This window comes from Erinaceus europaeus, chromosome 3, assembly GCF_950295315.1.
Source record: "Erinaceus europaeus chromosome 3, mEriEur2.1, whole genome shotgun sequence".
Taxonomy (NCBI): Eukaryota; Metazoa; Chordata; class Mammalia; order Eulipotyphla; family Erinaceidae; genus Erinaceus; species Erinaceus europaeus.
Genome location: NC_080164.1, coordinates 29823738 through 29838201, shown reverse-complemented (window position 1 = coordinate 29838201; position 14464 = coordinate 29823738). Strand labels below are relative to the sequence as shown.

Below are 14464 nucleotides of genomic sequence, written 5' to 3'. Positions count from 1 at the left end.
GCAGAGTGAGCCGCACTGGCCTGAGAGGGGCACAGCCTGGCTGGCTTTCTCTGTCTCTCATGGGGCTGGCCTGTTCCTGGATCCTCAGAGGGTGCCTGCACCTCACATGGCTGGGAGCTTCTGGGGGTTTCTGCCTCTCATTTTGGCAGCAGCCCAGCTTGTCAGCAGGATCTGAGGAGCCCTACCCCAGGGAAATGCCACTCATCCAGTCTGACCTGGTAAAAGAAGACTGCCACGTTCTCCCATGTCCACACATGTTTCCCAGAAGCTCAGAGGCTATGCAGACTAGGGGGAGGAACTGTCCCCTATGGGAACCTAGAGCCAGGACATTGGGCTCCACCCAGGCACCTGCCTGTGGGATGGAGGAGCTTCCCTGCATGGGGATGCTGTGTGTGACCTCGGGGCTTCAGGAACTGGGTACAGAGGGCACTGGACTGGTCGCAGGGGAAGGCAGCAGCCATCCCTGCCCTTGAGTGTCCCCTTGGGATCAGCCTCCCCTCTGCTGGGAGGGCCATGGAAGTGGTGTGGTGACCAAGCCCTGGAGAGAAGGGAGGCTGGGAATAAGCCCTCCTCTAAGGACACAGAGGCTAGGCAGCCTGGCTCCAGCCCTCTGGATATCTGCACCTGGTGACCATCCCACTGCCTGGCTCCTCTCCACCCTGCCCCCCACCCCAAAGTCAGGGCTTCTACATGCCCCTGCCCCCAAACCAGGTCTCCAAGCTCGGCACCAGGCCATGAGCTTACCTGACCTTGTCCTGTCCTGGAAGGTCGGCTGAAGGCAGCCTCCTTGTTCATACCTCCTCCCCACTCCCCAACCAGTCCTGGGTGACCCCTAGCTGTCAGGATACTGGCCAGGCTCCTGAGTGTGGGGATCCCCTTCCTCCCCAGAGGCTATGCAGTCAGTCACTGGGAACAAGTTGCAAACAGGCCAGTCTCCCTGCAGGGAAGCTAATGAGGGCTAATGGCTGGCAGGAAAGTGTGGGAGCTGAGTGGTCCCCAGCAGGCTGGGAGCAATAAACAAGGACACCACCCCACCCCTGCCAGGATGGAGGGAGCTCCTGCAGAGTCCACCTACATGGGTGGGTGAGCAGCAGTCCCCACTTCTCTGCCCCGTCCAGGGACCTAGCCGTGACCACAGACCTCAGGTATCGTCCAAGTCCGTGCTCAGTGCTGGAGCGCAGGGAGGAAGTCCTGGCATGCAGGCCCTAGCCCCTGACAGTTGGGGCCTCCAACTGCCAGACAGAGGGCAGGGGCCAGGTAGCAAAGGGTGGAGGGCAGAAGGCAGAGGGCAGGGTACAAGGTACAGGGTGCAGGGTGCCAGGCAGTCAGAGAAAGAGAGACTCAGAACTTTGATCTGGCATGTGTGATGCTGGGCATGGAGCTGGGACCTCACACCTGAGAATCAAGTGCCCCCACCCCCACCCCAGGCAGCAGGGAGCTGACTGTCCTGCCCAGTTCCTGCAGAAAGCTTGCAGAGCAGCAGGGGCCTGGCCGGGGCCCAGAACGTGGGTGTGTAGAGCTGAGTGCTCCTTGCTCTCCACGCCCCCCTCCCCGGGCTTCCTGACATGATGAATGTGTGTTGGCAGGAGTCCCCAGGTGCATGATGGATGTCGATGCCCCCTCCCACCGCCCCCTGACTCCCGCAGTGCAGATTCTGCCTGGCCTCCTGGCTCCAGCTCTGGGCCTGCCCTTCCTGCTACCCTCCTGGCCACCCCTATTCACAGCAGGCACCCCCCCCACCTCCCCACAGTGTAGATTTGGGGGGGGAGGGACCAGCAGTGCTGATCCATCCAACCATCCATCCACTCATCTGTCCATCTGTCCCTCCACTCATCCATTTTCCCACACAGCCATTCATCTGCCCACCCCCACTCAGCATCACTTCTTATGTTGACATGCATGTATTTGCACACATCCTTTCATCTTTTTCAACACATGTCACCTTATTTGGTCCTTGCATTCATCCTGTTAAGTTGAAATTTGAATTCTTGGCTGAGAAAGGTTAAGAAATTGACTGTAGACCCCAGACCCAGCACAGTGCTGGCACCTGGACACATGCCTAAGGGTGCTTGTGTCTCTATACTGGAAAGTCAGATTTCTAAGGACAAAATGCCCTCCTATGTTGGTATGCATGAGACCCCTTCTGTTTCATTTGGTTTAAATCCCCCCTGCTTAACACTATTCTATTTACATAACCACTTCATTCTATTTACATAACCGCTGTTAACAAGCACCACCCCTCCCTCCAGGGCATTGGTGGTTCAGTGATAGGATTCTCGCCTGCTCCGCCCCCTCCTTGTCACACTCTGATTTTCACCAGTCACTTTTCTCTCCACCCTCTCTATGTCACATCCTGTTTCCACCCTACTTGGCAAGTATATATAAAGACAGCATTGTGAGTTTTAGGGTACTTTACTTGAGTTTAGCTTAGCTCATCTTAGATTGTGCTGCGTTCTGCATGAATAAAGAGATACTGCCTACAGCTCAACCATGAGTCCCTGGTCATCTGTTACCTGCCCGTGAAGCCAGCCCGGCGAAAACAACATAAACCGTCGAAAACAACACTCCTAGTTCCACATCCACCCTCCTGAGACCCAGGTGTGTGGCTCTTTTAACTCGTCTTCCATCAGTTTTCATGTGATCAGTGTGCTCAGGGGAATACTCAGTGTGGCTGCTCATTTCTCACAACAATGTGTGGAGGTAATGCCCACCTATCCACCCGCCCCTCCACTCATTCATTCATCTCCACCCACTTGAGGGCGATCTGGCTGTGACATCTGTCACCCCATTGATCGCCAGGGTTGATTTGGCTGATCTGGCTGGCTAGGTGGGTGTCTCCTTCCTCCCTCACTGCTCCATGTGTGTCCCTCCCGAAGCTGCGCGCTCGGCCGAAGAGGACGGCCTTCCCTGAATAGAGAGACTGGTCTTTGATTGAGGGTCTGCGAGTAGCTGCGCTCCCCTGCTAGAACCTCCGAACAAGCTCTCATCTCCACCCACTCATCCCTCCAACTATCCACCTATCCCTCCATCTACCCACCCACCCAACCTTCCTACCTTCCCTCCTTTCTTCCACCGACATGTGAAAAATAAACATTAGTGTTAACTCTACTGGGCAGAGTGGCCCACAGTGATCCTTCCTGTGAGTGACACTTGGAGGCTGTCACTCAGTAGGCTCCTCACACCCTTGCAAGGGACAATTAAAGGACATTCTAAATTAATTGTAGTTTGGAGTGTAAGTATGCGGAATCTTTTAAATTCCAATTTTATGCCTTTGGGGGTTTTATATTATTTGAGTAGTGCATACAGCTTACAAAAGGCACAATGTCCTTGTGACACATTCCACCCCTGCAGACATGTGTAGAGAGTAAGACTCTCAGCTGGGCGGTGGTGCATCCAGTTAAGCACACATAGTGCTATATGCAAGGATCCGAGTTCATGCCCCCATTCCCCATCTGCAGTGGGGACACTTTACAAGTCGTGAGGCAGGTCTGCAGGTCTCTCTCTCTCTTTCTCCCTCTCCCTCTCTAGCTCCCCCTCCTCTTTCATTTTTTCTCTATCGAATAAGATGAAGAAAAAAAGAAGAAGAAAAATGAGGGAGTCAGGTGGTAGCGCAGCAGGTTAAGCGCATGTGGTGCGATGCACAAGGACCAGCGTAAGGATCCTGGTTTGAGCCCCCAGCTCCCCACCTGCGGGGGAGTCACTTCACAAGCGGTGAGGCAGGTCTGCAGATGTCTGTCTTTCTCTCTCCCTCTCTGTCTTCCCCTCCTCTCTCCATTTCTCTCTGTCCTATTTAACAACAATGATATCAATAACAACAGCAATAATAACTACAACAGTAAAAAAAAAAAAAGGCAACAAAAGAGAAAATAAATAAATGGAAAAAATGGCCATCAGGAATGGTGGATTAATGCCGGCACCAAGCCCCAGCAACTGGAGGTTAAAAAAGAAAAGAAAAAAAAAAGAAAGTAAGATTCACCAGCACGGGGGACCCACCTAACCCCAGGGAAGACGGGCCACCGCCAACCCTCTACTGTGAAGCACAGGATATTATGTGCACTGCGATTTTAAAGACAGCGTGACTGCAAAATGCTTGAATCTTGTTCTGGATCTCAACTTTTTATGTGCATAATTAAGTGTATTTAAAATGATTTAAAATAAATTTTGAGTCACACCTCAGCCTCCCCTCACCGACGAGATGAGTGTGATGTGTCAGAGATGAGTTGGCTCCTGGCCACTCTGATGTGCTTTTGCTGAGGAGCACAGAGCAGCAGGCGGTGGCAGAAGCCAGGCAGCTCCGCGCACCAGACCCGCACACAGCAGCCAGGTCAGAACCGCGCCCGTGTCAATATGTTCATCCCAGACAGCAACAAGCTGGCCCAGCACCTGTGGCCCCAACTGTCTCCTGGGCCCCATGCAGCTCTCTGTGCCTTGGCCTTGGTGTTGCATCCCAGGGGCCCTGCTTCTCAGTAACTGTCAGCACAACCTCCACTTCAGGGTTCAAAGACAGATAGGGTTTTCTGGGTGGTGACAGCTGAGACTTCTAATTCTGCTGCACAAAAGTGAGCATGACAGGTGTCAGTGTTCTGTGGACCAGAAAGTGCCTGTGACTTCCCCTTTGTTTCCTGGTGTCTTATTGGGGGGAGAGTTATATGGGATATCACTAGCAGTTCAAAATGTCAACTGCAGAGCTCAACCGGTAGAGTGCACAGCTTGCTTTACCTATGTGAGGACCTGGGTGCAAGCCCCACCTCCACTGGGGAGCAACTGCACTAGCAGCTTCACTAGCATTGAAGCAGTGATGAGATGTCTCTCCTTCTCTGTTCCTCCCTCTCACCTCTCTCCTACTTCGTCTTTCACTCATTGTCTCTTTTTTCTTTTTCTTTTTAAATTTTATTGCCAGCAGGGTTACCACTGGGCTCACTGCCTGCACAATGAACCCACTGCTCCTGGTGGCCGTTTTTCCATTTTCTTTTTCTTTTTTCTTTCACTCTTTTCCTTTTATTTGACAGGACAGAGAGAAACTGGAAGAGGGAGAGGGAGAGAGGGAGAGAGATAGAGAGACACCTGAAGCACGGGCACTGCCTCTGCCGGGAGTGGTGGGATCACACAGGCATGGAACTATGGCGATAACCCTGCTAAGAAAAATAGGCGGAGTGACTGCAGGGTCAAGGCTATGGCTCAGCGTTAGAATGCAGGACTTGCAGGCCCGAGAACTCAGCTTCTGCCCCTGGTGCCACCATATGCTGGAGCTAAGTGGTGCTCTGGTCGCTGCCTCTCTCTTCTATGAAACATCAGTCTGGGAGTCGGGTGCAGTGGGTTAAGTGCATGTGGCGCAAAGCGCAAGGACCTGCTGTAAGGATCCCGGTTCAAGCCCCCGGCTCCCCACCTGCAGGGGAGTCACTTCACAGGTGGTGAAGCAGGTCTGCAGCTGTCTATCTTTCTCTCCTCCTCTCTGTCTTCCCCTCCTCTCTCCATTTCTCTCTGTCCTATCCAACAATGACAACATCAGCAACAACAATAATAATAACTACAACAATGAAAAACAAGGGCAACAAAAGAGAAAATAAATAAATATATTAAAAAAGATTGATAATATAAAAAATATCAGTCTTTAGGGAGTTGGGCGGTAGCGCAGTGGGCTAAGCACAGGTGGTGCAAAGCACAAAGACCGGCACAGGGATCCTGGTTTGAGCCCCTGGCTCTCCTACAGGAGAGTCGCTTCACAGGTGGTGAAGCAGGTCTGCAGGTGTCTATCTCTCTCCCCCTCTCTGTCTTCCCTCCTCTCGCCATTTCTCTCTGTTCTATCCAACAAGGATGACATCAATAGCAAAAACAATAATGACTACAACTATAAAAACAACTAGGGCAACAAAAAGGAATAAATAAATAAATATTTAAAAAAACATCAGTCTTTGCAGCCAGGAGGTGGACAGTGGGCAGAAATCAGCTCTGGCACAAGTGACCCCCTGGCCTAATTGCCAGTCACACATATGCTCTGGCCTCTCTCTCCAGATCTTGCTCATGAAATAAATCAATCTTTAAAATAAAAATATGGCCATAATGGTCCTATGGCCAGGGAGGTGGCTCAGTGGGTGGAGCACAGGACTTATCAATACATGCATGAGGTCCTGGGTTCGATCCTTGGCTGCCTGTAAACAGATAAAGAATCCTTGGCTTTCAGCATGTATTTATGTGCTGAGCAGAGGAGTGCTCAGCTCTAGCTGCTGGTGGTGGGGATGGGCCTGCAGGCTCTGGAGTGGAAACCCAGTGTGCTGTCTCCCGGCCCCTAAACAAATCCTTCAGGACCTTTTGGGGGAAATGCTTTTCCTTCACTTTCTTTCTTGTTGAGGGCAGGTGCACAGAGTACTCTTCCCAGAGTCCTCCAGCCCCCCTCCCCAGGGCTTCATGGAGAAACAGTAGCTGGGAGTTCCTGTAGGCCTGCAGCTTGGAGCAGGTGGGAAGCTCCCAGGCCAGCTCCCAGTGGCAGGAAGGATGGAAGGAATGAGAAATAGAAGGCTCTACTAGACCTGGTCAGAGTTTCCGGAGACAGTGGGAGAGATAGCCCCAAGGCTTTGTGCTGGCCTGTGGCCTCGCTCTTCCATTCCCAGCCCCACAAACGGAGCCGCTCTGCCTGGCACTGCAACTACTTCCCTGTGAACTGTGGTCAGGAGGAGCAATGCTCACAGCAGCCACTCCAGGGGGGCACTTTGCTTCACTGTTGCTGGAACCGCAGCCAGGCTCCCAGCCCCTTTCAGGAGGAGCAGCCTGCATGGGGGAATGGTCAGGAGTTGGATTTGGGACCATCGGGGAAGGGCCCACAACTCCCCACCAACACCAGTCTTCCTGCCTTTTGCACTAGAGCTGCACAAACTCCCCCAGAACAAAGCCCAGTTGGTCACCTAACTCCTTTGTCATGTCAGAGGGCCAGGCCAGAAGGACTGAGTCCCTTGTGCTTCCAGACTCAGCAGGCTGCTGACTGGATCAGGCTTAGCCTCATGCACCTGCCTCAGATCACCTCCTCCCCAGGCCACAGTGGGCAGGCCTGGCCCAAACTTCTGGGTCCTTAACAAGACAGGACATGCAGAGGCCACTTTGAAGTTGTGGGCTGCCTGCCTGAGAACACTGGCTGTGGAGAGCTGCTCTTTCTGTGGGAACAACCCCCCCATTACCATGTGACATGGCAACCCACACTCAGCTTCTGACATTTCATCTCCCACTGAACAGCCCGGTGCTGTAACATTTCCAGGATTCTTAATTTATGTTTTGCAGGATCTAAAATCAGATGGCAGGAACTTGAAGAAAATCTCCAGTGCTAGCAGGCTCCACTCCACTGTCAGCCAATGCCCTTCAGCTCTGCTAGAAGCCAGGGACAGTCTCTGCCTTCTCCAAAAAAGTGCCTAGGACCACAGGCCATATCTGGCCTCCTTCCAGCCTAAACCTTAGGGGAGAGACCTATCTTTGTACTCGATATTTGCTAGCAAGCTCATCCCTGTCCTGGTACGTGGCCCCTCATCTAGTGATTTCATTAACCAAGCTTCCATTTAATTTTGACAGATGCACCAAGCTTACTTGGATGAGGTCTGAATGCAGAGCTAGGAGTATGGGCTGGTGGTCGAACAGCAAGGCCAAGCCAGCATCTGAGCCATGTCGCTGTCATAAGGTGACACATAGCTGATTCTTAGGGCGCTAGTGAGGAGAGGCTAGCCATGGTGCTGTGCCTCCTGCCCTGCAGCCACTGAGGCTGGGAAGGTAGGAAGAACAGGCTACAAGAAGCAGCTGCTACACAGACCCAAACTTTCTCCATCAAGATGCCGCTCTCCGTGGGCAGGCTGGGGCAGGCTGGCCACCACAGCTTCATGTTACTGTGCTCTGGAGACCTAACCACTGGGCCTCCTGGGCTCATGCCTGCAAAGGGAGGGTGCTGGTGAACTCCCTCACTCTGGGATCCTCACCTTTACCTTCTGTCTGTGAGGATATTTGCATCAGTCTCCCTAAAATATAGTGCTTAAGAGCACAGGCTTTCTAACTTTTTAATATTTATTTATTTATTCCCTTTTGTTGCCCTTATTGTTTTATTGTTGTAGTTACTACTGATGTCATTGTTGTTGGATAGGACAGAGAGAAATGGAGAGAGGAGAAGACAGAGAGGGGGAGAGAAAGACAGACACCTGCAGACCTGCTTCACTACTTGTGAAGCGACCTCCTTGCAGGTAGGGAGCCGGGGGCTCGAACCTGGATCCCTATGCCTGTTCTTGTGCTTTGCACCACCTGTGCTTAACCTGCTGCACTACTGCCTGCCTCCCAGGCTTTTTAATTTTTAATGCTGTGTTGGGGATTGAACCCAGGACTTTGTATCTGCCTCATATGGTTTGATCTACCTCCCTGGGGCAAGGGGGTGGGTGTGGGAGGAGATACCATGCATAGAGTTCTCTGTCTCTGTTCTTGGTGTTCAGAGATTGAAACTGGGGCCTCATGTATGGCAAAGCACGTACTCTGCTTGCCAAGGACCTCCCCATCCCAGGAGCACACACTCACGCCAGACTTTAGCTCCATCTTAGTAGCCCAGCTGGGCAAGGTACACCCCTTCTCTGGCTTCCCAGCCACCTTTCACAAGAAAGGAAGTGTGGGACTATGTGAAAGCTTGGTAGAGCTTTGCGGAGCTTGGATGGAGGTCTGGAAAGACACCCCACTTGTTAGCCTCTCTCCTTATAGAGATGAGCCAAGAGGGAAAAGTCTCCCAGACTGTTTCTCCTTGTTAGTCCTCAAGTTCACAGAAAGTCTACAGGCCTCTCACACTTAGTTTCCCCTGCTAGCAGCAGGCCAAATGGCTGCCTGCTTTAGGGTTCACTCAAAGTTCACACATCCACTTCACCTTTTTACCACAGATAAAGGAGAACACACTCTATCATACACCTCCCCAACAGTGAAACCCCAAATCCTACTTCCTCGTGTCCTTTGATATCTGTGATTTACATCAAGTTTTTTTTTTCTTCTCTCTACCTCACCTTACTGGTTTAACCCCTATGCTTCTCTCAAATGCCTTTGGATAATTAACTTGCCTGCATCTTGGAGACTAATTGTCTTGACCTTTATGTATCTCATCAATTCTTGTCATACCAGCCCCCTACCATAGGGGCAAGCTGACCTTTAAGAAACCTGTAATTTCTGACATATGTGAAAAATGTTCTTTGTTTAACTCTCTATATAAACCTGTACCCATCTCCAAATAAATGAGTGTTTGTACCAGAATACTCCCTGAGGCCTCCTTTCTGAATCGCGAGGTCCCTGGAGCTGGAGAGGGAGGGTTGGTGGCTTACCCCCTGGTTGGAGCCACTCCATATGAGCGCCAGTAAGGAATGAGTGCCAGTAGGACCCAAAGTATTAGCCTGGGAATGGCCGGCTCAGGTCCAGCAGGTCCCAGCGTCTCTAGAGAAACCCCCACTCCACTCTCACTCACCCCTTTCCAGGGCAGAGGTAGGGATTGGCGGCTATCCTATGAAAGGCTGGGAAGAGAGGACACTGCTTCTGAGGACATGCAGGGTATGTCCCGCTAGGTGTAGTCTCTGGCACAAGGCCCAGGAGACTGGGTCTGCAGGGCACTGGGTGGAGGGGGGGACACCCCACTGCCCTGGGCCCAGCCTCAAACCGTCCATCCTCCCCCTTTCTCTAGTCTCTCACCCTGCTTCCTTCCATCCCTCTTCCATTCTTTCCCCCAACCCCTCCCTTTTCCTTCCTTCTATCCCCTTCGCTTCCATTTCCCTCCCTGTTTCTGCAGTGACCTGTGCAGTATAATCTCATACAGGGTTCAGGTGCAGATGCACTGACGACAACCCTGCCCCTGACCACAGCTATAGGGGTCAGGGAAGCCGTGCTCTCTGGCTCCAGGCTACTGGGGGAGGCCGCAGGTGGATGCACGCTCGTGGGCAGGACCGGTGCTCCCAGTGGTGGGGAGGACGGAGAACCCGAACTCAGGTCAAGGAAAGTCTTTCCCCAGAACCAGATGGCTACCTTGCAGCGCCCAACTCCAGGCTCGAGACCACGCCCCAGACCAGAGGCCCCACCCCAAAGTAGACACGGTCCCCAGACTACAGTCCCTTCTCCCAAAGATCGGAGAGTAAACTACCTCTGGCCCCGCCACCAGCCACAGGCCCCGCCTTCTCGTCCTGTTAAAGGCGTTAGCGTCCCGCCCCCATGAAGTAGCCCCGCCCCTCCACAGCTCCAGGCCCTGCCCAGAGGTCCGGCCCGCGGGATGACGGCAGGCGGCCACCTCGGGCGCCTGCGCGTTTCTGAGGTTGTCCCTGCACTGCCCGAATCTAAATATGAGGCTGGAGGGAACCTTCACTCTGAGGACGCCCTGAAGGCCTTCTCCAGAGCCGCGGTGCACGTATGGGACGCGGGATCCGGCCCCGGTCGGCCGGCGACCGGGCAGACCTTTGGGTCAGGCGCGGCGGGCAGGCCTCCGGGGTCCTATCTTGCAGCGGCGCCGGGGCCCTTCCCTGCGGCGGTCGCCCGGGTGGAAGCGGACGCTGCCGCCATGTACTACAAATTCAGCGGCTTCACGCAGAAGCTGGTGGGGGCCTGGGCCTCGGACGCCTACAACCCGCAGGTATGAACCAGGGGCTCTGCGCCCGCGAGGCGGGCCGAAGCGAACCGAGCAGGCTGCACGGTGGGGCCGGTTCCCGCGTCCTCCACAACTCTGTCCCCGACCTCCAGCCGGTGGCGTGTTGCACGCGGCGGCGCTCAGGGCCAAGGTGACCCCTGCTGTTCTTGGGGGTACTGAGGTGACTCGCGACTGGCCGCTCGGGGGTCGTGGGATGACAGCGGGGGCCGTGGGGTCACCGTCAGAACCATCGCTTGGGGGGGTAGTGGCGACTCCGAGGGTTGTGGTTTGGGGGTGGTGGGTGACTCCGCATCTTCTTCCAGGGTGTCAGCTATCCCCAAAACCTGAGTTCCAGTGCGCCCTCGCCCTGGGAGGAGGCCTGGCTTGTCCCAGGGCCCTGTGATTACCTCCCTGCATGAGGTCGCAGAGCTGGGGTGTTGGTGTGTGCGTGTGGGGTGTCCCGGGGCTGAGGTGCTGGGGTGGGGTCTGGGCCAGGTGAGCCAGGCCGGCAGGGTCCCTCCTTTGCCTCATGGGGACGCTGTCAGCCCTGCCCAGACCCGGCTGCTGCTGCTCTGCTTTACGACCTTGAGGGCCCAAGGGCCCGTGTGCGGGGCACGTGGGGTGAGGCCGCTCCTGACGGCCCGGGACGGGGCGGGGTGCGACCTGCTGCCCTTGGGTTGGGTGGCGATCGCCACGGAGTAGGTTTGGAAGAGAAGCTGGGTGCCCGGCACCCACACTGATGGTGGGCCGGAAGGGGACGTTGTCTCCTGGGAGATGGGGCACAGCGCAGGTGTGGCTCCTCCCGACCCTTGTCAGCAGTGGACAGAGGCTGGGCTGGGAGGTGGCTCGGTGGTGTCGCCCTTCCCTGCGCTCCCTACATCCTACGAAGTGGCCCTTCTGTCAGGTCTGCCCCGCCAGCGTGTCATAAGTGTTGCAGCAGCCAGCACCGTCACCCGCACTCCAGCTGGCCTTAGCGTGCTCCTTCTCGCTCTCCTCCCACCCCGTTTTCCCCTTTTATTTCATCTGACAGATGAAATCTGGACAGAGAGAAATCGAGAGGAAAGGGGAGATAGGGAGAGAGGAGAGACATCTGCAGACCTGCTTCACCACTTGTGAAATGTCCCTCCTGCAGGTGGGGAGTGGGGAGTCTCGAACCCGGGTGCTTGCACATGGTGATAGGTGAGCTTAACCGGTGTGCCACTGCCCCCCCATTTCTTCTAAAGGATGATTTCTGCCAGACCACCTCTTAGCTCGGGCGTGTGCCGGGGAGTCTTATACACCCAGTGTTGTCACTGCAGGTCACGTCCCCTGTGCCCTGCTAGGGGCTCCCGTAGCAGGCCCCCCAGCGCCCGCTGTCAAGGAGAAAGCCACGTTTCCGCTGACCTGGCCGGCCTGATGAGTGGGCGTAGGGGGAGCTCCACAGGTGCAGCCCTGCTTGTGCCATTTTGAGGGGGAACCTGTATAGCTCCTCCAGAACTTTACTGAGCCAGGCTAGATAGCACTTGGGGGCTGGGGGTGGTGGAGGGGCAGGCCCTGGTTAGAGGCCTGTGAGTAGCCTTGGTACAGCCCTCTTGTTGATCCCCAGGGCAAAGGCTGTCATGTCCTCACTGGAGGCAGACACCCTGCTCTCTACTACCCAGCCAGAATGGTGCCCAGGGGTCCCGATTACCTTGCCTGTCCTCAGGGTAGTTTCCACTGGCCTCTCCCTCTACCCTGGGCTGGCTGGCCTGGGGCTCTGCCTTCACTGCGTGTCTATGTCCCCAGGTAGAGAGGCCCATGCGGTGGGGACTTGGCCCCTTCCTGAGCCCTGCTCCTGCAGACTCGGGACCCCAGCTCTGGCGAGGACTAGCAGGCAAGCCTGGCAGGAAGCTGTGGCTGAGCAGCGGATGACTCAGTGGCCAACCCCTTTCCCCCAGCTGGGGGAGCTCTGCCAAGTGCCAGGAGAGGGACCCTGGGTGCAAGCACGTGGTCTTCCCTAGTGCAGAGGGACACTAACTCTCGCTGACATCCTCCTCTCTCTGCAGGGCCTGAGGCCGGTGGTATCCAGGGAAGCCCCGCCCATCATATTTGCCACTCCCCCGAAGTTCCCTTCTGCCACCCCTGCCTATGACTATGCCGGGAAGAACCATGTCCCCGAGCTGCAGAGGTTTTTCCAGGTGAGAGCAGAGCCCAGGGTGTCAGAGCCTCGAGCTGGAGAGGCCTGGGTGTCTCTGACGGGCAGCAAAACACCCAGCTCCCTCTGCTGCTGTGTCCTGCACTGGCCCTGTCCGGCCCCGCGGGCTCCACTTGCTGGGGCCTCTGGTCCTTGGGCTCTTCCCTTCAGCCTTTCGCCAAAAAAGTCAGCAGTGGGTCCAGAGCGGGGCGCCTCAGCGCTGACAAAACAGCCTGTCAGTGGGCATAGATAGTGTGAGTCCCTGCCCAGCTCCCTCCTTTTCTTTGGAGTTCTCAGGGACGGAGAGCAGTTGGGAGGGATAAAGAGGGAGAGAGACACCTGCAGACTTGCTCCATCATTTGTGAAGCGTCCCCCTGCAGGTAGGGAGCAGGGACTGGAACCTGGGTCCTTGTGCAGTTTAAGTGTGCGCTTAACCAAGTGTGCCAACATCAGGCCCCAGAACCAGCTTTTAAAGTGTGAGTGGTGTGCAGACAGCTGTGGGGCCAGTACCCTGCCCCCACCCCTACCCCCCATCACTCGGTTCAGAGAGACCTTGAGCCCAGTTCTGGCCAGTGTCCACAGTGCAGCTGCAGTGGGTGCTGAAGTCCAGGCCGGTCTTCTCACACCACGTCTTACCCTTCTTCCTTCCAGAAGCCTGATGGCCTGCCGGTGCACCTGAAGCGGGGCCTGCCAGACCAGATGCTGTACCGCACCACCATGGCGCTAACGCTGGGTGGGACCCTTTACTGCCTCGTGGCCCTCTACATGGCAGCGCAGCCCCGCAACAAGTGACCACACGCTGGACCCTCCCCTGCATCATTTCTGTAAAAAGTTTGTAACTTGAAGAATGCCTGTTGACATTTGACGAGAGGCACCGGCTGCCCGTTTCTGGAGGTGCAGCCTGTGAGTTCCCCCAGTGCGCCCGCTTTGCCCCTGACGGCCCAAGCTCGAGGGGGTGTGCTCTGGCAGTAGCTCCACCCTGGGCTGAGGGTAGGGGGCCACGTCGAGGTGACATGTCAGCAGGTGTGGTCGCAGCTGGCTGCCCCAGGCAGTGTCCCTCAGACCAGCACCTGCTCTATGTCGCCTCTGACATGCTCACCTGTGCCCTGTAATGATGTTAAATCCTCTAAATTATAATGGATTTTGATTGTGGAATAAACACGAGTGAAAAGGTCTTGTTAGAGTCCTTTCAGGCGACCTCGACGTCTTGAGGTGATCTGGGTGTGGTAGCCCACCTATCCCGGAGCCTCTGTGAATTAAGACCTGGACCACGTTTACGTCGCAGTTCTTTCTAGTCGAGTGTCAGGGCTAAGGGCATGGGGATAGCCCCACATGCTCCCACAGTCCCACCCTGCTCATTAGCTGATGCTCCCTTCTCCATTCACCACACACCCCTTCCCCATAGCGACCACACCTCTCATTCCCTGGACATTTAAGTCGGTCAGGTGGTACATAACCCCTGGTGACTGTCAGTACATCCAGTGCTCCTTTGCACAGCAGAATAGTATTTCACTGTGCAAATAGTGCCTTGCACATCCACCCATTTGTTGGGGACATGCAGTGGTGGGTGCCTGCCCTTTCTGGGCAGACCCTGGCAGTGAAGCTGGGAGCAGGTGCTGTGTTGAGGGCTGCCAGCGGCCGCCGTCCTAATTTTCAGCACCCTCGGGTTGTATCTCACTGTCAAGCCCCCATAGTCCATTGGCTGGGACAAT

At 55.3% G+C, this 14464-nt stretch overlaps 1 protein-coding gene across 1 annotated transcript; it reads left to right on the top strand.

Annotated features, from left to right (window-relative positions):
- Positions 1 to 10344: 10344 nt before the first annotated feature.
- LOC103123225 (cytochrome c oxidase subunit 7A-related protein, mitochondrial) lies at positions 10345 to 13926 on the top strand. The gene is made up of 3 exons (XM_007533879.3): positions 10345 to 10606; positions 12625 to 12756; positions 13404 to 13926. Exons 1-3 carry the CDS (start codon positions 10535 to 10537, stop codon positions 13542 to 13544), a joined length of 345 nt encoding a protein of 114 aa, XP_007533941.1. The 5' UTR covers positions 10345 to 10534; the 3' UTR covers positions 13545 to 13926.
- The last annotated feature ends 538 nt before the right edge of the window (positions 13927 to 14464 follow it).